At 40.7% G+C, this 23,343-nt stretch overlaps 1 protein-coding gene across 2 annotated transcripts in view; it reads right to left on the bottom strand.

The window, feature by feature from the left end:
• The window catches only part of SLAIN2 (SLAIN motif family member 2), a 36,187-nt gene extending 17,786 nt beyond the window's left edge, over nt 1–18,401 (bottom strand). For both annotated transcript variants that reach the window (XM_029999292.2, XM_029999375.2), the window contains exons 1-4: nt 17,831–18,401; nt 8,017–8,165; nt 2,039–2,203; nt 423–584 (exon numbers count right to left, since the gene is read on the bottom strand). In XM_029999292.2, coding sequence (XP_029855152.1) covers nt 423–584; nt 2,039–2,203; nt 8,017–8,165; nt 17,831–18,189 — 835 coding nt within the window. In that variant the 5' untranslated portion in view covers nt 18,190–18,401. The remainder of the gene's footprint in view (nt 1–422; nt 585–2,038; nt 2,204–8,016; nt 8,166–17,830) is intronic.
• Between the last annotated feature and the right edge of the window lie 4,942 nt (nt 18,402–23,343).

Genomic DNA, 23,343 nt, shown 5'->3' with positions numbered 1-23,343 from the left:
AGGTGCTTTTCTTAACTATTCTTTGTCATATTGAGTTTACATTTTGGTGATTTAAATCATGGTTTAAGCACAGATGTCAACAAGACCGGATTACATCAGGAAGGCACGTATCTCCTGAGAAGACTGCTGGCAGGCAGTAGTCCAGTCTAACGACCATCTTTTTAGTATATACTATATGCTACAAATTCATATTCTAGCATTTCTTTTGTCCACTGTTCCTAAAGAACACTTCTGCACAGTAACTTCCTTTCCTTATCCTGGAGGCAGAAGTCCTTAGCCAACCTTCTCAGGAGAACCACATTTGCACATCCATAGTAGAATCTACATCCCCTTTCCCTTCCTGCTAAACAGGTGTTACTGCAGTTATTCAACAAAAAAATGATCAGCTGCTCCACTTCGTTTTCAGGATGGAAAATACTTACTTTCTTCCTGCATTCGTGCTAAAATTTGCACATCTGTAACATCATTTAGCTTGTAATTAGACCCAATAGAGTCTTCATCCATCTCTGATGCACTTAATTCACTGTCCAGAGAGGACTGTGGACTTAGCGGAGGATTTCTATCTGCTGAACTTTTAAGATGACCTATAGAAAGAAAATAAAGTAATAGGAAATGTTTGGGGAAAAAAAGGCAAAAAAAGCAAGTTGTATTTCCTTTCCTAGTAAAAGAACCACCAATCTGAAAACAGATTATGACTGAGACATTGAGACTGACAGATCATTTGAAACATTTGATTGCGAACCTAGGCTGAAAATATAATTTACACAAGTAGAGCTTAGCCGTTACCTTCTAAAAATAAGCAACTTCATAAAATCATTATAAAGGTGGTAAAACAAATTAATGACATAGTCTGGTCTACCTGTACCAAGTTTCAACTGCTATGAAGTCTGCACAGCTCTTACAGAAAGAGCAACCGCACACCTGTTCCATTTGTGCTTTCATTCTCGTCTCTGCACACTACCTTGTAAGACATAAGTTTGACTATATCTTTCTTCACAGTAAGGACTTGCTGATCCAATGAATATTGATTCAGTTTGGAATGCTTAAAATACAGTTTATCTGAAAATACTTCCTGTTCTATGTATACACCTTTGCTAAACTATAACATACCAGAAAAAACTCTTTCCATTTGCTGCCTTCTGGCTGACACCCCATTGCCAGTTACATTTCATCTCTCTGTCCTGCAGGCAGATACAGCATTGTAGCACACAACACACAGCAGAGCTACACAGATTAAAACAAAACCTGGGTAATGGCTCTGGTGAATATACTGCAGTGCAGGCTTCTCTTTACAAGTCCCCAGCAAACTACAGATAGTTGGACTGTCAATGCAATATTTTTTCATCTTCCCTGCAAGCTAACTCGAGTTAAAGTATATATAATAAGCCAACATTCTGACTTCAGAGTAGAGATATGTTCCAGGCATCAATTTTTCTGATGCAAAGAAAGTGTCTATGGTGCAGCATAAAGGCAGCTGCCAGAAGTTAGTGTTTACACTGATGACTGCAAAGCCTCATGGAATGCCTTTAATTAAAACATATGCTTCTTCCTTAGATTATATTGTTCACATCTCAGAGGTACTGATGGATACATTGCAAACCAAATGGTTCAGTTAATAAGTAACAGGCTAGTTGCAAAGACTTTACAATTGCCAACATCTAACCTTTAAACACCTACTATGCAACTTACATCCCAGGCAATTACAGGGCCAATCCTAGAAGCAGCTTACATATGTTGGGACTCCACAGAACTAACGCTATGTGTTTTGGTCTAACTGCTAATATGCATCAGTGATTTTAGGGACATGGACATCCAGAGAAAACATTTTAAATGTATCTCATGCCAGAAAGTCTGTAAAAAAGCCTTTTCTAAAAAGCTTAAATACTGCATGATGCAAACATCCTACAAAAGGCTGACAAGTTTTTGGTGTCTTTCTTACTCTAGTTCAATGCAAATGTAATCTATTTGAGCACATGTTTTTGAAAGGAAGAGGAGGAAGAAGAAGAAAGGGAGAGACCAGACACTCACACACACTTACCTGAGGTACCAGGAGGTATGAGCTGTTTCACTAAAGCAGATTTCACCGGTGTTGAGGAGGGAGAGTTGAAACCACTGCTGTAGGGGCTACTAGTATTTGGACTATAGGAGCTCGCATAACTGACCGCACTGAAAGGGCTGCTGTACAAACTCTGTCTCTTGAGAGCTGTATGAAAGAGGAAGAAAGCAACAAATTATACTCAAGGAACTAATGAAAAATGAATACAATACTATACGGTATCTTCAGTGTGATTTAATAAACTACAAAATTCACAGTAGAACATTTCAGTCACCAGGAAGATTTTAAACTGACTTCTTCATCTCCTAGACACAACCATACCATGGAAGGAGTGGGAGAAGAGGGCAAGACAAGGTAGCAACAAGTATTTTCCTTGTAAAAATGAGATCCAAGATCACTACAACTGATCTCTTCAAGATACTCAATGTAGGCATTGGGAAGGAGGAGGGAAGCAATTCAAAAGACAGTAGTAGTTAAGCTATGCTAACATACCTCCTACGCACAATTACATACAAACCAGAGCACACCATGAAGTCTAGTTCTCCAGAATGCAGAGACCTGTCTAGATCACACAATATTTCAACAGTAACCCCAAGACAGGCACTGTAGAACTAAGCAATACCACCTGTAAAATTCCCCAAAGCATATGCTAAAATGAAAAACCGTTAAGCATGGCAAATGCTTCCATCTATATTTCTGGGTACCATGAACCTACTGGGCACAATAAAGGAAATTGACTGTAGGATTATTCCCTTCTGTACACCTCCTGTTCTAATGCTTTAGTATTTTTATGTCCATGGGGTTCAACCCTTTCCACAATATAAGATCTAAAATTGGGTACTTTGCTATTTATTGTAAATATTTCAATGCTAAAGTATTTTTAGATTAATTTTAACCACTGGCGAACATTTTCAGTACAATACTGCAATTCCTGTAGTAGCCAGGTATATGATTTGTATACTTACTTAAATGACTATTTTATTCATAAATTTACATTTTATTTTAGTATAATAGAAAATGGAACTTCAATGGGGGAAGTGGGAACCAAAGGAGATTTGGTCACTTTTGGTAAAATCAGTTCCTTAATTGCTGGAAGTATTTTATGCCAAACAGAACTGTATTTTAACAAAGAACAAATTAAATTGCAAAACATTAAACTGAAAGCTAGAGATCCAAACTTTATGGTGTGTAAATCAAAATTAGATTAAGTTGCAGATCACCTAGCTGCTAAAAACTAAACTCTCTTTAAGGCATAACAGTATTGAAACTATACACATATATTATAAACTGACAAGAATAGGCCTGGCAAATGTATGGCAATACACTCAAGCAGTTCTAAAAAAAAAAAAAAAAAAAAAAAAAGAAAAAAAAAAAGGCATTAAGCTATTCAAAGAACATTGTGTGACAATTCTGTTACTGAAAAAGGGCTTCAATTAGGGCAGTACTAATTAGGCTACCAATAGTAGTAGCTAAAAAAAAATAAAAGAAAGGAATTGAACTCTAATTTGCTTACTAAAAATCCTTTTATTCAGCATAAGATTTTTTTTGTTCTTGTTTTGACATTACAAGAAGCCAAAAGAGGCAACAGTTGCATGAAATGCTGCTTTCAGCAGTGCCTGCTTCAGCTCCTCCTCCCACCCCACTTTGCTCTCAGTCACTACCTCCTCAGTTATTCAGTACAAGCAACGGTAGGGCTGCACTATTATCCAGCCTAATAAGGTGGATTTAGGTTAAAAACATCAAGTATTTTAACTGATTGCACCAGTGAATTAGTTTTTAGTAGCGCCCAAAAAAACATATCATCCAACCAAATGGATGGCAGAATGCACCACAGAGGCAAAAGCAGCAGAAATTGAAGTTGACTTTGCAGCAGATTCCTTAAATTGTACCTCATGTAAAGATCCTTTCTGAAGACTAAACCAGTTAATATTACTAGTGTTTTAATTAGAGTGAAAAGACAGTTATACATAAAGGCTGGAAAGTTTATATTCCAGCTTTCACTGCAAGTCTTAAATGATATGCAGTAATTTCAGCAATTAGTGCATTAAATGAATTCTAGCAAGTATTCTTGAGGTACCTCCAGTTTATTTTGAGAGCATCAGAAGGAAAATCTCCATTTTACTACAAAGCTCAGTTAACAAAACTAGTAATTACAAGCCATTTGTATTCTGGTTGCCTCTGATGAGACAGCTCCTTTGATAGCAAGTTCTTCCAGCATTCACATAGGAAACCCAAAGCTTCTATTCCAACTGAATCTTTGTTCTCATGCCAAAAAATTTACTTTTCATCTCTTGCCGAATATGACAGTAAAAAAACCCCTAAAATGTAAGTCTGCACAACAATTCTTTATTTCATACTTACTACACAGACAAGTATTTTAAAATACTAACCACAAAGTAGAAAACAATTGTACGACTGTATAACCTTCAAAACACGCTCTTCATACATATCCATAATGATACAGAATATTTGATCGCATACAGATTTCTTTAGATGAAAGAAAGCATACTTTTGTTACATATAAAAAGTATGCTCTGGTACATGATGACACTTTATATGGTATAGCAGTTTCACCCTAGTTAACGTGAACTTCTACCTTCCTCAGCACTTTATTTTTCCCCAGGAAAAAAGCTGGATTCAAACTATTTTTCTGACCTACAATTCCTAAAGGTTTTCCAACAGGGATTTCTGTAACTTAGTAAGACATTACTATTTTTACAACAACTAGAGATACGGTCTTTATTAGGAGTGTCAGACAACATTAGTAAGACAGATAACTCATTTTAACATTAAAATGATACTATATTAGATGAAACATTAGCTTTCATAACACCAGAGGGGAGGGTTAATGATCCACATTTTTATTTTAATGTAAATTTTCTTTTTATAACATTCAGAAACAGTATGCAGCATCTAATTTATTTTAGTCAACATCTGGTTAAATTGGTGTTGAATCTCTCTTTTGCTCTAGAAAATAGGAATAGAAAAATTTGAGTGCAGAAAACTCATGCTTAGGTGGTTCAGAAGATCTACTGTATTAATTGGGTGCATTTTTCCAAATGCTAGAGACCTGATATTTATTTTTGTTAGAATTAAGTGACAAATTTATTCCAGCTGTCCCCATAGTAATTCAAAACAATCATAAGCAAAATCTATCATCAAGACCAAAGGTAGCTAAATAACAGTTCATTCTGAACAAGTTCAATGCTTAACTGAAAAGTCAAACTCACTCAGCATGGAAAATATGTCAGTTTTTACATATACAGCCATACAGTTCTCCTACCAGCTATACTGATCATGCATTTGATTTCAAATATTTAAATAAAAACTGCCCCAGTAAAAACTGCAATACAACCAAAGTTACTCTTTTCTAATTCTGTGCAACTGTCTTGAGAGCATCTCTTCCAGAAATTCTTCCACCTACTATTTCTGTTCCTGCTGCTGCTTTCTTGATGTGCTCTACCCATATACGATTTTAGACCACCATGTGGTAGAAGCCATGGTTTGCAGCCAATATGAAATGCACTCTTGCACTTTTCACCAGGGACTTGAGGCATGGCTAAGAGAGCTCTTTGCACCAGAACATACCTAAGGTTCCCTCTAGCCTGAACATGCTTCCAACACTGACAAGGACTCACTCTGCAATTGTAAACCTCAACTAACAAGCGACAAGGCACTGTGCATCCTGTGTTCTCAGTAACTGCCCACAGTAACATGGAGCTGAAAGCTGCTCTTCCCTCCTTTATTATCACACAATGGAAAAGATTACTTTGTAAGAAGGAAGAGGAAAATGTGGAATACAAGAGTGCATTTGAGACTGAGAAACAGCAAAAATAGATTAGATTAGAAAGACATAACAATAGGAACTGACAAAGAGAAAATAGTCAAGGCAAAGGAAACATCAACAAGGATTCAGGAGAGAAAGTAACAGTAGTATGAAGAGCCTTATCCACAGAGACTGGACCTGCAACTGATAAACTGAACCAGTAACTAGTAATATGTTAAGTGATGGGTCCATGAAGTACAAGGACTATGTAAAATACAAGTCCCAAGATATTCCAGAAATTGTGGGGTAGGAAACACGCACAAGGTTACAAGTAGCACTACTTGGCTTCTCCAGTAGAGCTTCCTGCTACCCTGTATCTGTAAGTAGGCTGGTTGCTCTAAAGAACAATTTTCTTTTTTGTTACAAATTCATTTTTCCATGCAATCTGCTCCAACCAGCAGTATTAGTGCCCATCTCTTCTACTGCTAATATTTCCCCCTATTAGTACTGTAGATGAATTGCGGTATTCTTGCAAGTATCACTGCCAGAGGCAGATTCTCAGGTCTATGGGGGAAGAGGAAAAAAAAAAAAAAAAAAAAAAAAAAAAAAGGTAAAATTGCCTAGGCACATCATTTGAATGATCAAACTTTCAAGTTTGTCCATTTCATAGGGAAGCTTCCTGCCACTCTGCTTCAACTATGACTGAATTTTTAAGGATACCCTAAGGGTATCAATTTGTGGTACTTCTGGAAGATTTCTACTCAGTTCTGAAAAGAAGTTAAAACCATGAACAGAATTGTTCATGCCTAACCTAACCACTATCCAGTCCTAAATACTCAATAGTATTCAAATTCCCAAACCTGTATCATCATTCCCAAATACCTGTGATCTGGGTACTTTTCATTGTTTAGAATGTCAGTCTTTGCCTGTGGCAAGCTATATATCATGTTAACTCTTCAGGAAAATTGTTAATAGACATTTGTCAAGGCAGCATACACAAAGTGCAAGAAATAGGGGAAGATCAAAGGTGACTCATACTGAAGGCACTTTCACCATTATGCCCACGATTTTTATAAAGATAAGAAATGGACTTTTCCTGTGACGTACCAGTAATGTTTTCAAATTTTATTAAGAATGATTTTAGTACAAACCAGAATAAAGACTGAATTGCTCCAGAAAAGAATCCAAGGAGAGGAAAAAAAGTCAGTCAAACTCAGCACAAAGTTTATGTATAACCATGTAAAGGAGCTGGCAGTTGGGAACACTCCTGGAACTGTGTGTTCACGTATTCTTAGCTCAAGTCCAGCCATTCTGCTAATTCCTGAAGATAACAGTTAAAAAAAAGATAGATCACATGTAGCACAAGACTGCAAAAAGATGGACATACAGGGAGAGAATAGATATTAACAGCAAGAAAGAAAGTTATGTCTCAGCATAACTTTTTTTTTTCTTTAAATAAAAATAGGCTCTAACAAAGAAATTAAAATGAAGCAAGAAACCAGCTGGACATAGAATTCTAATCAGATCTTCAGTGTTTTGCTGCTGCTTTGACATCAAAAAGACTGGGAATAAGAGCAGAGAATGTAGGCTTTCATCCTCACAGGGCCAAACGGTCAGTCCTTCTCCAGTTTTGAATATAACCAACTAATTTGTATCAAGGAAGAATCATGAACTCTGGATTTTTTTAATCTGACTGTGACAACTTCTTAAATTATCGAGGATGGGAGGAAAAGAAATCAATATTACCTCCCCAAAGTATTCAAGAACTTCAGCCTCCATTTCCTTAGATGAAATAAAATATTTCATCTAGCAGAAAACTAAGTTCCATGTTAACATACTGACAAGCACCTAACAATTATGATAGTTTAATACAGAGTTCTATTTTAAAATAAGACAAGAAAGTCTCCAAGTTAAGGACATCGTTTCTTCCTGAAAACTTGGGGCCAAATTGTAACTGCAGGTAGTATAAAATTCCAAAATCATGGCTCATGGTCTAATGCTTCTTTTCATTTTGTTTATACAGTCCAGAAAATGAGTAGAATGAATTACTGTTCACAAACCATAATGAAAACTTTAGACAGAAGTAACTGCTGGATCTCACCCTCTTCTCTCATAACAATCTTATCAGCTAATTCTGACTCTGTTTCAGAATAAATTATGTACAACCCAGTGATATTAGTATGCACGAACTCACCTGACATTGTCTGTTCCAGCCTGTGGATCAGCGACTTTTTAGCACACTCAACATCAGGACTTGGGTAATCCAATACCTGCCTGCACCAAACTAATGGACTGACACATTTTTGTACTGGAGTCAGTTTCTTCTTTGGGGATGTATATAACCTTAAAAGGAGAGAAAAAAAAAAAAAGGTCTATGAAGACAGACAAAATGAGTGTAAGATCAGGCATGTAACAAAATACCACATACTATGCCATTTTTATACAGTATCTAAGTACAATCCCAAAATGCAAAGAAAGCACAAGTTTTACCTTTAAATTAACTGGTTTGGATACCATATAATACTGATAACACATGGCTGCCTAAGGACTTCTGGCAAGAAGTGATGCCTACATTGCTACACTGGGATATACCAACTGATAAGCCAGAAAAGAAGTCTTCACTTTTCAGACACAGTGAAATTGTCCATATATCTAACGTGTCACATAAATGTACAAATCAGGATTAATCTTTTCAGATTTAAGTAACATTCACCTGAAAAAAGGAAATAAAGCACTATGCAATATGCAACTATTGTTTTCCTGAACACAAAGATGTAGCTAGTGATCAGCATCTTAATAGCCAAGGAACAGTGCTAAAGTGCACAGAACACATCTACTATTTCAGTGGCCTTGAACAATAAGCATTTTATTTTTACTTATAATTTGTATCCTAGCACCTGATCTTTTAGTTTTCCTTTGAACACTGAACAAAGGGACTATCTCTGTCCTAAGGGGTTTACAGTCAAGCATTAAGAACAAGGAACAAGAGATAATGCATATAGAAGAGTAGAGAGAAACAATGAGCTCCTATTGTTCTGCAGGACATGCTGAGGCCTTTGCCCATCAGCATCTCCATTCATTTATTTTAACATCAGCATTCCATGACTGAAGAAAGAAGTATTGCAGTTTAAAGGCTCTAGAAATTTAGCTGAAAATTTCTCCTCCCTCAACAAACAGATTAAAGGAAAAGTCATAACCAATCACACACTCAAAATAGGGATATTTAAGCCTTATCTTTGGACTAGAACCAAACTTAGAAACATGCTTCAGCAAAAGACAAGTGAACAACAAGATCCACAGCTCTAACTAGAGCTTATGCATATGCAGAAATGGTTAAATGAGTGTTTCCTCACCAGTAATGACAGACTTCGTACTCCAAGTGAATATGGTTGTATGCCACACACTGTAACTTAAGAACATTTGACAGCCTAATCAGCCATGCTTCCATACAAAACAGACAGCAAAAAATCGTTTCCTTTATACCAATGACATCAGCAACACGGAAGTTATTTCCCACTGCTCTGTTATGAGATTGTTAGCTGATCCTTCCTCTGTAATTCTAGAACTTGAACTCAGTTTGTTTTATAAACAGCTTTAAAAGGTTTTTTTTTTTAATTACTACCCGTAAGATCACTTCTTACAAAAGCTTACCAAGAAGCATACTTATAAAACCACCACAAATATCTCACCCAAAACACTGATCACTTTGTTTAGAGCATGCTCTGAAACACTCTTCCCTCAAACACTGGAATTCAAAAGCTATGTTCACTAAGGCAGGAGAGGATTTTTATTAGCTGTCAGGTTTTCAAATGAAAATGAAGCTGTTTGTAACAATGCAAATAGCTGCTGCCACATACTACAGTCCCTGTGGCTTACGCTCCGGCCAGTATCATGCTGGTCATTAAAACTGATTTTGTAGAAATCCTTATAATCTTCACAGGCACTTTGCCCACAAGAAAAGCTAAGCCCATCACATATTCATAGCCCTGAAGATCCTTGGAAAGCATAAGGATCACTCAATTTTTACAGTCCTATGCAAACAATTACACAAATTGCTATACTTTCTGTGATTATCTGCACATAGTTAAAAGTAACATTTAACATCTACTAGCTAACATGTCAAATTTACTGTCTTTTTAGCATTTATTTGCCTGTATTCTTTTCTGTCCTAAGGTACGTTTACACAATACAAAGAAGTGTCAAAGGCAACAAAACCAACTTTTGTGCTGTACAGCCTAGACTCACTCCTAGCTCTCTGGATAGCTGACATGCCTTGCTGCGTTTGAGAAGTTCCACGTGCATCTGAAGTGTTTACAGTAATACCCAGTATAACAGGCAAGAAATTAAAGTGCATGTCCTCTTGGAAAGACACACAAAAGGGATATCTTTAACAAACCTACAAGACTACTCTAATCAAAATGGCACCTGGTATTTTAAGCTCCAACACATTCTTTTCTGCAACTTCCAAGTGTTGCATTTGTTTCACAAGTAGTTCATTTACTGAAGCGATCAAGGCTCACACAGCTTCCACTTTTCCACCTCCCTTTTTAACCAAAGATATATTGCAGATTCTCCCACCTCTTTCCAGTCAGCTGTTTTTCCTTTAACAGCCTTTGTTTCACACCGTACATTTCAAGAAAAGACAGAATTTTAGAATATATATATTTCATGCAACTCCACTACCTCACGACAAACACATGTGCATTGATGCAGTAACACAATGGCTCTTCCAGAACACTTTCTTGCATATCATGCAATTACAAAGTCTCATTATTATAAAGTAGCACTCTTAATTTCCCACCTGACAAAGAACGGCCAATCTCAAGTTTTGAAACTGACAATTCTACTTGCTTTACCTAATTTGGATTAAAAAAATAAGACCAAGGGCAAAGCTAAGAATCAGAGTGATGCTTCTACTACTTCTTCCTCTCTTCCCAACAGCAGGAAGGAAAAAAGAACAGAAAAGAGACTATGAAACATGTACCAATAACTTCATACAGCTAGGTGATGATCTTTGTCCAACTACCGTTTGACCCAAAAGATACAGGTTCTTCATAGCTGAAGAGCTCTTCAGAAGAGATTCATTCCTGTTTGTACCTATTAATGCATTCTACAGCAATGCAACAGCACTGATTGGCAGCACAGCAACTTCAAGATTGAAAATTACCAGTATGACCTCATACATCTTTAAACACTACTAAATCACTTTCTCAAAACAGGAAGTTGAAAATGATTGAGGAAGCTAACAGCTTACAGTTACCACCCCACTACAAATGTTAACACACCAGAAACCTACACTCCAATTTCTCCACAAAAGAGTAAAGACTCTGCAATTCAGTAACACAAGGCCAAGTACAAGAAAACAGTATATAAAAAGCAGGCCAGGAGCTTCAAGCTATTTTCAAACAGCATTAAGAAGCCCAGACACTATGATTCTGCTGCACACAGTAATATTCCCTTCCTTCAGCTGTCACTAGTCAACTGTGCCACAGCAGTGCCAATCTGAAGTTTAAAGTGGCCAGGGGCTCCACTGATTAGTTCCAGGAAGACACAGCAGAAAAAGGGCAGACCTTTTGAAGAAAGACTACTGTCACTACAAGCTCATAGGATAATGTCAGCCAAATGGGGCAAGCTGTAGCATGTTGAACTGGGACACAGCTGAGTCAGAAAAGGCTTTGAAGAAAAAGGAGACAACATTGAGGTAGGAATGGAATATCTGCATAGGGATTACCTCACCTGAGGAACACCTCCCAGAGCATTAAAATACAAGAAGCTAGTTGCCACAGGCATAAAACTAGAAGCCAAGATTCTAATCAGGAAGAAAGGAAGTCTTTTTGTATCAAAATCCTTCTACTGCTCAGTAGAAGAGTGAGGGGAAAAAACATGCAGATGAATATGAAGTCACAGATCTGAATTAGAAGATAGCAAGTGGAAGGAACTTGAGTTAGAGCTCACTTATTTTAGCTATATTAAATGAAAACTAGCAGGTACAATAGAGGCAATGAAACGAGAGAGCACACAAAACATGTTGCAGGCAAAAGCAGGATCGAGAAAGCAACCTGAAGAGAAGATGTGAAGAAAAAATAGAAATCTAAGGACAGACTGCTAAGAAATTCCCCTAAAATACAGGAAGGAAATTCCACAATGAAAAGCTACTAAAAATAAATCAATCAGGAGACAATAATGCTGGACAGTCTTAGAAATAGACAATTTAGAACACAACAGTGTCAATCTAAACTGTTTTAGATCAATCTAAAACTTTCAGGAGATCCTATTTGGAGCTATTTACATAAGTTTAAATTTAAGATGGATTTTGAATAAACAGCTACAGGTAAAGATCTGAAGAGAATCTCTGGTTGTAAAGAACAAAAAACAAACCAAAACCTTAGTGACATCCCTGCACATGTGGCTCACAGATTTCCTCTTTCCTCCACCACCACCCCTGCAAAGTTCCTATCCTGCAGTTGTAACTGACTGAGACACATTGCTCAGCCTGTAATTACTAATTTGTTGGTGTACTTTACTGAATGCTTCTAGTTCCAAGGGATGCACGAGTTACAGCAAAACTCCAGGCCTCTCAAAATAAGGAGATGAATACTACACAAACGCTTTGATAATCTCATTAAACCTTCGTATTAAAGCAGCACGCCTCAACTACATGATGCAATTTTCAGGTAGAACTGGGAGGATTCAGAGAGGTTGCAAAGTGCAACTGGAAACACAACTACTTTCCTGTCACCAACAATTAAAGATAGTTAGCTGTGCTCTGGCTATTTGCTGGAAATTACAGCCATCATTCATTTCCTCATCTCAAAAGAACATGTTGCCTGAAAGGGATGCTGTAGAATCGGAAAAGGGGCCTTCAAAAGCTTGGAAGGCTCCTGTAACACCATCATGTAGCTTCCCCAGAACTGTCACACAAACTGTACACCTGTCTGCTGTTTGAGAAGCTTTTCAGAAGGAATTTGTTAGATCATATATGCTCTAACATGGTATTGTTGATACTTAAAAAGAATAGAGAAAAGCCGAGAAGTTCTGTGTCCTATTGTACATGTTCCAAAATATAAGCTCTACCAACACCTACAAAAAGTAGAAACGTGAATCATGCCTAAACGAGACATGATTAAAAGGTAAATTTCAGGAATACCATTAAGACAATACAGGAAATTTGTATCAAACCTTTCATAATATCAAAGTATCAAACATATTTAAAAGCCATAAATATCACACAAGACGTTCAAAATGGAAAAAAGTTCTTCCTACAGTCCTCAAACGTCCATTTCACAACAAACAGGTATCTCAAAGACTTAAGTCAAATGGAACATTATTTGATGTTACACCAGTAGTTTTATTTGACAAACTGGTAACTTCTCTAATCCTTAGCTCTCTCACATCCTTCTTTTCAAGTTATCTTCCTAGTTTGAGAAGCCATTATCTGAATTTGGTCAAAAAAACCAAACAACTGTAAATCAGATTGACATTTAATGTCACAAAATGAAAAGCATCGATTTCTCTTTTACTTAGGTCACAGGGCAGGAATTGATCAGAACCTGTCCAGTTTCCAAAAGGCCTAAACCCCATTAATACAATGCCATTTTAGCAGCTGAAGAGGAACACTGCAATGTAATTTCAGCAATGGGAGTTCATTCAGGTGCAGCTCTGTCCTAAAACACTCACCCTACACTTTACTAGTTCACTACAGCAAACTTCAGAGTTCCAAAACATAAAGTTAGTGTTCAAAGGACATGAAGCAATATGAGCTGAAAGACAATCATTACAATCATGTTTTCACCCTCTGTATCTCAAAACAGCCACTAAGCCAACTAACTGGAATGGATGACTAGAACAGAAACATAGACTATTAAAAATAGGTGCCAATTTAACAGAAATAGCTTCTGAATGAGAATAGTAAAAGTACTTGCTTTTCATTTTAACTAAATACGATACCAAACCCATATGAAGTCTTCAAAAACACTAAAAATATTACTTTGAACTATTAACAACCCACCAGTAATTTCACTTTAAACACACAGTAACTGCCTTTTGTTTGTAAATGAAGTCATTCAGCTGTTAGCTATTTCAGCCCTACCAAGAAGACTTTAGATTGCAGTGACATGAAAACATTGATAAGTGGTAGGCTAGCTTTTATAGCACAATCATTTAAAGAGGACACAACTGTTCTCAAGTTTGCTGAGCAATCATATGTACAAAACCTAGATACAGCAACCTCTATACTCTTTTATGCACACACTGCATATAAATTTTGAAAAAAAAGCATTGTATGTTTTCCTCACATTTAAAAGAAAGCTCCTCAGAAAGTTTAGGTAAGTGACTGTGTAAGAAGTTACCACAAAGCAAGTGACAGTGGATTCACAGCACATTAACTAATTACAGTAATTGCCCACGTGTGCACACTTATCCCGCAATAAACTCAGGACAGCTCACTTTTTAAAAGCAGCACAGCAAGCCACCTTGCATACTGTTACCAGGTTGTCTTGAATGTGCTACACATCCACACCCAACCTTACCCAGCAAGTCAGGCAAGGACCTGCATACCTCATCCTACCTCTCTGAAGATTTCTCCACTCTGGTCCCCCTTCCTGCCCTTTTGTCTTTTTAATTAATTAATTAATAAAAAAGATTTGTTCAGATTTAAATTTGAAAAAAAATTAAATTTGATCCAATGTGGTTCAAGAACAGCTAAACAGGAACACCCATAGATTTCCAAAGTCACTGGTAGCCTAATCACTTAGCAGGCCTAAGTACAGCTCAGTACTGTGTGCGTATGTGTATGTGCCTATTTGCAACCTTCAGTACCCTATTAGGAAGAAAGTTTCAGCATATTAAACAGGATTCAGAAGCATATGGCCAAGAAATTCAATCTAAATTCACTGAAATATTTTTAGTTATTTACCATGTGATTTGAAGATTGTCTCATGTGCTGAACTGTTTAAAACCTAAAACATATCTGGATTTAACTAACCACAGAAAAGAAAAATGAACAAGCAAAAATATAAACAGTCCCAAAGTTCACTAATACTGTTTTAATAGCTAATGCTGCTAGTAAAGCAGCAGTATCAAAGTTCTTTTCACTTATTAGTAATTTAGGCTAGTTCTACCTCCTCCTCTCATTTTTCACTTTACACTTCTGTCCTGCATAGACTTATCTAAAAGCATTTAAAGAATTAAAACCTGAAGGTGAGCTGATCAACTTCAAAATGTAGGTTTAAAAAATCATGTCAGATTCCAGTATCATTCAGTCACAGTATCAACTGTTCCATCTTAAATTCATAGCCAAACTTCACAGGCACTAATCTCATGTGAGCATTAAATGTAAAACAAAGTAATTTTAGCAGTGAAGAAAACTATTTCTTCTGCCATTACAAGGCTGCAGACAATCTCATAATGGGGTATATGAATACATGGACTGAAAAAATGCCTGTAGTACACAAAACAGAGAAGAACAGAGATAACCAGCACCCTTCATCATCTATTATCTCCCACAGCAAGGTCCTTCTGAAATCAGAAGTAAAGACAAATCTAGGCTTCTCTATGTAGGCAATCAAAACAAGCAAGGTGAATCAATTTTTTTACACACAAACTGTGATTTAAATTTAGTTTGTTTCCACATGAGGTTTCCTCAGCTGCTAAGTGGTCTTTGATTTCTACAGTGGTATAATCCTATAGTTTAAACAGGATTTGGGGTTAAGCAGTAGTGATCCAAATCTGTTTGAACCTGAAAGAGTTCACATGAGGTTTGAATTTCATTGGGTACATTGACCCTTTCAGTTGATTCAATTACTTTTTGAGTGACCTTGCCTAACCGAGGCCTTAAGAGTGGGATCTTTATGAAACAGTTTAAGAGAAATCCACTTAACTCACAACATCCCTCCTATTTTCACAGGCTTGTTTCTTTTTGATCGTTCCACAAGCCCTCTGAAAATTTCCAACTTCATTTAGAGCAATGACCTCCATTTCTCAAATGTACAAAGTCATCCTGCCTTCAGAAGAAAAAATATGGTTTGAGAGTATTTAGCGCCTCAACAGTTGAATTAAATGGTGTTCAGAAATTCCAGGAGTTTGATTTCCGTTTTTATAAAGCAATTTGGAAAAAAAGAATCATCAACCTAGCCAGACTACGTTTATCATTAAGTACATATTAAATTATAGCATGAAAAGACAGTTTTTAAAATTACATAGCCATATTTCTTGATATGTACAACAATAAGTGAATTTTAACAACTGCTCTTTTCTATGTGTATGCTTTTGTGTCTGAGTCATTGTCCCATGTGTGAGATTGAAAATTAGTATTACAGTTGCTAAAATACTAGTAAAGGAATGAAGACATGTAAGAGACTGATCTTAAGTTTTGTTGCCTTTTGAGGACTAGAACTTGCATCGAAACATGACTGAATCCACAATAACAGGCAGCGTAAGTAATGTGCCAAACACCTGACACCAGCAAGAGCAGTGCTCAGTGTACTATGCCACCTGCCCATGAGTGTCCAGAACTGCATAAACAAAAACCACACAGCATTTATGCTGTCACTGTCACCATATGCTCTGCTGTGACATTAACTTTCACTGAAGAGATGCATTATGTTGCCCATGATTTAGGATTAATATATGAAAATGATAACATCTATTGTCACTAGAATTCATGACATTCACAAATTTCACCATCCCACTCCAAACTTACTGTGCAAATTTAGTATATTCTATATCCCTCACATGCTATAAGCCAGCAGATTACAAGGCATAAGCTGAGAAATAAGAGTAGCTGCCTTGCACAGACTCATCATCTGGAAGATGATGCCTTGTGTTAATTTAGTAAGCTCGTGTTGGATGAGAATAAACTTCTGCACTCATACTTCTCCAGTGGATCAGGCTGGATGTCAGGCAAATGACTTCTCCAGGGAAGCGCAAACACTGTCTCCTCCCTGAGCAACTAAAACATTGCTCATGCATGGCATCATTCCAGCATTTTTAAAGGTGTTTCTAACACTGAAAGACATTTTTGTTTGTTTGTTTTTTAAATTTGTCTGCATGTTCACTCCCAAAGGCCTTTGTAGATGAACCTACAACCAGTTCTGACCCAAGTCGGACTGCTTTTGTTCACTTTTCCTCCCTGTACACGCTTCCCTTGCGTTTCTCTGTTGACACTGTGCTCCTCTCCACTATTTCTCCTGCAGCTCTAACACTGCTCCCCAACTAGTGTCATAGGAAACTTCAAAACGACAGCTGGGGGACAGCATGACGTTAAGAGAGCAAACCTTCTTGATTCTCAGTAAAAGCTCATCCAAGTGCAATAAAGACAAGGTGAACAGCCACCTGCAGGTGCTTCTGCTGGAGCAGCAGGGTAAGCAGCCCATTTAAAAAGAGAAGAACCACCTAAGGTAAACAGTGGTCCTACATCATTAGCAGTAAATGAAAACACCTAAGGACAACACATTTATGAGGTGGAGTATATTACACTTGCTGCCTTCACAGCTGAAAGAAATCAAGGCTTAAAACATGCCTGATGCACACCTGTAGTATAACAGTACCTGTGGGCTAATTCTGCACTACCCCAGAAATCTTCCACAAGTTTCTCGAGGCCTCCATGCTTTCTGGACTTGTGAAAACACTGACAACGGATTTTGCGGCAGAACTGGAGCCTGCTCCGGTCTCCAAGTGACCCGATGCAATACCCTCACCGCGGCCGAACAAAAGCACAGAGCTGCAGGCCTCCAGGGAGGCGCGATGTGATGTGCAGAAACCCAAACACCCTTCCCCCGCAGGCGTCGGTGCATCTCGCAGAGCTAATCCCTTCATCCAGCCCCAGAGGGCGAGGCTGCCTCCCCACACAAAGCCCCGAGACCACCTCCGACACCACCAGGCACACGTCTGGGAACGGCCCCTTCCTCCCGGGGACGGCGGGGTAAGGGCAGGACGGTGCCCTCCCCGCCTGCCGGCGCCGGCAGAGAGGGGCACCCGCACCCCATCACCACCCCGGCCGCCCTCCTCACCAGCCGGTCTCGTCCTCCTCGCAGCCGGCCAACCGCTCCAGCTCCTCCGGCCTCAGCAGCGCAGCGTCGTCCAGGAGGCCGCTGCCCTCCTCGCCGGCCGCGCCGCCGCCGGGCTCCTCGGGGGGCGGCCGCCGGGCGGCGGCGGCCCTGGGGCTGAGGCAGCGGCCGTCGGGCGGGGAGGCGGCGGGGGGCGACGGGGAGGGCCCGCCGCCCAGGAGGCGCTTGGGGCTGGCGGGGGCGGCGGGCAGGGCGCCGTGGCGGCTGCGGAGCTGCTCGTTCTGCTTCTCCAGCTTCTTCACCAGCTCCTGCAGCTTCCGCACCTCCGCGTCCGCGTTCACGCCCGAGCCGACGTCCTCCATGGCGCCCGCCGGCAGAGGGGCGGCTGCGCGGGGAAGGGCGGCCGCGCCGCCCCGTCTACATGGCCGGGCGGCCCGCGGCGGGGGAGGGCTGTGGCGGGGCGGGGCGGGCCGCGGGCGCTGCTGCCGCTGCCGCCTCCTCAGCGGCGCCGGCGGGTGGCGAGGGGGGCGGAGGACGCGAATCCGGCCGCCGCCATCTTACCACTTCCCCCGGCCCGTCCCACCGCTCTGATGTCACGTGCGTCGCCCACAAGCGTCACCGCTCGCAGTCGTTTCTCGCTCTGTTGGGGGGGAGGAGTGACGTTGCCAGGGGTGGGGCTCCCCGCGGCCGCTGGGCGCTGCCGGTCGCCTCTCGGCGGCCCGGCCCGGGCAGGGCCCTGCCTCACCGCCGCCTGGCGCCGAGTGCGGGGCTCCTCCGGCAGCCGCGATCCTGAGGGAACAACCTGGCCTGGGCTGGCGTCCCGTCCCGTCCCGTCCCGTCCCTTGGGGGCCGCAGGTCCCACCCAGGAGCTGTACACGAAGCCCCGGGGTGCCTTCCCAAAATGCTCGAATCCTGTAAAGGATACGAGGTGTGCCCCTGGACCAAGGCCCTGGCGATCGTCTTGGGCCCTCTGTGTGTGAGAGGTACATGAACTGTGACCTGGATATCACTTGAGCCTTTCGTGTTGTATAAATATATATATATTCATATAAAAAGTAACGTGGAAATGCCATCTACAAGACTCTTACACCTTTAGGTTTAAGGAATTAAGCGGTTTGGGTCTCCAAACTTCATCTGCTCGCACCGTGGGAATGCTCTGCCCACCCCCTTCGCCATGCCACCGTGAGACACTGCCCGTGGTGCCATCCCTTCACCATTTTTTTCCTCTTCCCAAGATCCATCTACTCCACAGCTTCATTTTGGAGCCTGAAGTTGCCAGGGAGAAGAACACCAGCAAGTGGGCTGGAGGAGGACTGGAGTCCGCAGGGGAGGACGCCCCAGACAAGTAGCATTTACCAGGCTCAGGGAGGGAAGAAGGGAAACGAGGCCGCGGTGCTCAGACCCGTGGGGTGTGCTGAGGAGGTACCGAGCTTGGGGGCAGTGAATGCCACACGGTGGTGTTTGGGTTGTGTTAGGTACGCTGCAAGGACTGCTGGGGTGTTGAGGCTGCCAGACATGACTCTACAGCATTCTTCTGTATGGGGACAAGGATGGGATCACTTCCTTGCTTTATGAAATACTCTCCCCTCATACGTTCAAAGACTACATTAGCTGTTTATGTATGGCATTGTTTGGGAGTTTATGCTGGGGTGGTTATCCACTGTTACTGTTAGGTCCTCGCCAGAATCCAGGCCTTTGATCCATAAATATAATTTATATCATTTTTATCTCCAAACCAGCACCACCTTAAGTATTTAACTGTATGAAAATACTTCTGGACTGGCATCTTTTAATAAAGTGATTTCAATTACTCTTATGGTGATGTTTGTTATCTGCTAGCAAAACAAACTTTTTATCAGCAGCAAACTGTCACAACTATAAAACTATTACACAGTTTTGCCCCATGAGCTGAGACCTTTGGGACTCTGCTCAGTGATACCGCGTTAATAACAATCAATGGCAACCCTTGGAGACTGGTCTGTAAACCAGTTTGTAAATCCAGCTCATTCTTTCTTAGGTCTGTATCATTTGGTACTACATCAAGTGCCTTGAGGGAATCCAGATATATTCTGTGAGTGCAGTTACTTTATTAACAGAACTTACAGTTCTCCAAAAGGCAAGCAAAACAATAAAAAGATTTTTTACAATAATGATCTTGTATGACACTGACACTTTCAGTGACAGTGCTGACAATTCAGTGGTTGGTGGGTGTAATAGTGATCTTAACCTATGCAGGGAAGTTTATTCCAACTTAGAATATTTATAGCAGGACCACACAATATAGCTTCCTTATTCTTCAACTGTCCTCAGTCCAAATGTCAGTGGCATGATAAACCATTTCAGTCACTTGCATTAATCATGCTTATATAATAGCAATTGAAGGAGTTCGGTCCTTTCTATCCTGCAGGTACTGGGATCAGGATGGGCCTGGTGGCTGGGGCTGGGAGGTGGGTGGAGTGTGAAGTGGGGCTGTGATGAAGGGCTCTGCCAGGGGATGTAGGCAGACAGCATGGAGAAGCACCAGGACCAGAAAGAGCCCCAGGCTCCTGGGAGCTGCTGAGTCAAACTGCAGCTGTTCATGGTGATTATGTCATGTTTAGGGGCCTCCTCTGTGATGTAATGAGGCAGCTCTGAGAGCCCAGGAGTGGTCTGTGTGCTGCCTGCATGCTGCCTCTCCACCCTTCCTCTTCCTCCAGCCCCTTTTATGGTCTGTCTGTCCCCCAGATTCCCTACCCCAACATTCTGTCCCCTGCTCACACCATTACTTTGCTGCCAGCAGCTCTAACAATTATTTCTCCCTACAAGATACGCTTCCTGTAGCTGTGTGGATGGGGGGTGGGTGGGTGAGAAAAAAGTTTGAGAACTGCTGAATCATCTGCTATTTTTATAAAGAGTAAAGGCAATTGAGATGAACAAAGGGAGTCACTGGTTAATAGTCACCATACTCTGTGCTTAAATAGCAAGGACCATGATCGTGCTTTCTCATTCACTCTTGCGCTGGGAGTGCCCTTCTCATGTTTTGGGAACTGGGGAGCAGCAAGGCTTGGACCAGAAGCCTCACATTAAATATCAAGTCAATAATGGGCTTCCATGGGCTTCTCGGTCATCAGATTCCAAGCTTGCACTGGCCAGATGTGAGAGACCACACCCGAGAAGAGGCCCCTGGGTGATTATACACAAATAGCATTAACTGATAGAAATGCCACAAAAATGAAATCTTTCCACTGTGTCACAAAAGCAAGAGCAATTCCTCTGCATGTGAAATTAGACCTGTTGCAGATTTTTTTTCTGAGCAGCTGCAGTTTGCGCCTATGCTGTCTTTTCCATACACATGGAGAGGGAAGGGAAAAGCAGCATTTCCACAACAGTATTTTCCAGATCTCAGTACCTGCATGGGTGCTTCTCCTCTCTGACTTGGGGCAGGTTCTTAACTCGCATGGTGAGAGGAAATGAGGACCACTCCCTCCAAAGGAACAGGCATGAGCAAGGCTCCCATATCACTCAAATAACTCAGCACACAGCCCTCTGACAGGTGGTTCCTGAGTAAAAGGCCACTAGGAGCCTTGTTCTCATGGCCTTTGAGCTCTCTAGCAAGAACAACCTTGTGGTTAGTTTCTCATAGCTGTAATTTGCTGCGTTGTTGTTTCTACATCTGATGAAACTGTTAGAATCTGACTTTGAAACCTTTATTTCAATTGTCACCTGGGAGGACAAAAGATCCCTTGGAGGGAAGAATACATGAAGATGGGCAGATGCATGGTGGGAAGTTAACATTTGTAGCAAATATTTAACTTCACGCCTGGAAAACTAGGCTGTGTTTTAAGCAGCTTTGTTTAGTCTCCTGCAGAAGGTTGTTGCCTGCCAGACTGCTCAAAGGAGGTGTTCAGCAGGCCCACACATGTTGGTGTTAGGCAGTGTTTATCTAAACCTTTGACAAAATGGAAAGTATCATTTGTGATTACAATGTATAGTATGTGCAAACATTGCATACACAGTGGAGTAAGTATGCCACTTTCATAACACATCCCTTTCAGAGTTAATTTCAAAACTGTTCAGCTGGTTCTACTGAAAGAACCAACATTGTAACTTCAATTATTTATAAAATACATCCCTGAGTATATCCGGCCTCATTAGTGGTGAGACAACATATTTAGCCCTTTACATTAGACTTAGGTTATTTGGAAACTCAAAAATAGTCAGTGTCTCTGCACGCGTCTTCAGTAACTGTCCTCTAGAAACAGCAGTGAGCTTTGTAAAGGCATCTGTGTGTAAATACACTTAAAAGTCTTTATAAATAATTTTTAAAAGATATTTACTACTGACCCTATCATGGATGAGAGAGAGACCACTTTCATAACACTGGTCTTCTTAGCAGGTTACAAGCGTGCCTGAAGGGCAGACAGGATTCCAACTAAGTTCTGGCATTGAAAGTACTTCTATCATTGGTATCATCAAGTATAAAATATAGTTCTTTGGCATGAATTTATATGCCTCTTCTTTTGCTGCACAGAAAAAAAGATGTTAACATTTTGATCACCACCACCATCTTTAAACATGTATTTTATGCTCCAAATCTGGAGCAAGAGCAATTTTAAGATACTGCACAAACAGATTCCTAATGAGGCTGGTATTCATGGCATACCATGTGGCTAGAAAATGTATGAACAAATATGTACTTCAATCTTTATAATTTGTATAATTAATTTACTGATTATTCTTTTCAAAGATTATCATCACAATTGAGCATTGTAATAAATCTTTCATATCACAGAATCACAGACTGGCTGAGGTTGGAAGGCACCTCTGGAGGTCATCTGGTCCAAGCCCCCTGCTCAAGCAGGGCCACCTAGAGCCATTTGCCAGGACTGTCTCCAGATGTCTTTTGAATATCTCTAAGGATGGAGACTCCACAACCTCCCTGGGCAACCTGTGCCAGTGCTCGGTCACCCTCACAGTAAAAAATAAATAATTGTTTCCTCATGTTCAGACAGAACTTCCTGTGTTTCAGTTTGTGCCCACTGCCACTGGTCCTGTCACTGGGTACTACTGAAAAGAGCCTGGCTCTGTCCTCTTTGCACCCTCACTTCAGGCTTTTATACACATTAATAAGACACCCCCCCCCACCCCCCAAGCCTTCTGTCCGCTAGGCTGAACAGTCCCAGCTCTCTCAGCCTCTCCTCATAGGAGAGATGCTCCAGTCCCTGTATCACCTTTGTGGCCCTTTGCTGGACTGTCTCCAGTAGCTCCATGTATGTCTTGTTCTGAGGAGCCCAAACCTAGACACAGTATGCCAGGTGTGACCTCACCAGTGCTGAGTAGATGGGAAGAATCACCTCCCTTGACCTGCTGGCAGTACTTTGTCTAATGCGGACGAGCATACCATTAGCCGCCTTTGTGGCAAGGGCATGTTGCTGACTCATGTTTGACTTGGTGTCCACCAGGAACCCCAGTCCCTTTTCTGCCAAGCTGCTTTCCAGCTGGGTGGCCCCCAGCATATACTGGTGCTTGGGGTTGTT

This window comes from Aquila chrysaetos, chromosome 1 (genome assembly GCF_900496995.4).
Source record: "Aquila chrysaetos chrysaetos chromosome 1, bAquChr1.4, whole genome shotgun sequence".
Lineage (NCBI taxonomy): Eukaryota > Metazoa > Chordata > Aves > Accipitriformes > Accipitridae > Aquila > Aquila chrysaetos.
This window is presented reverse-complemented; position numbering and strand designations above follow the sequence as displayed.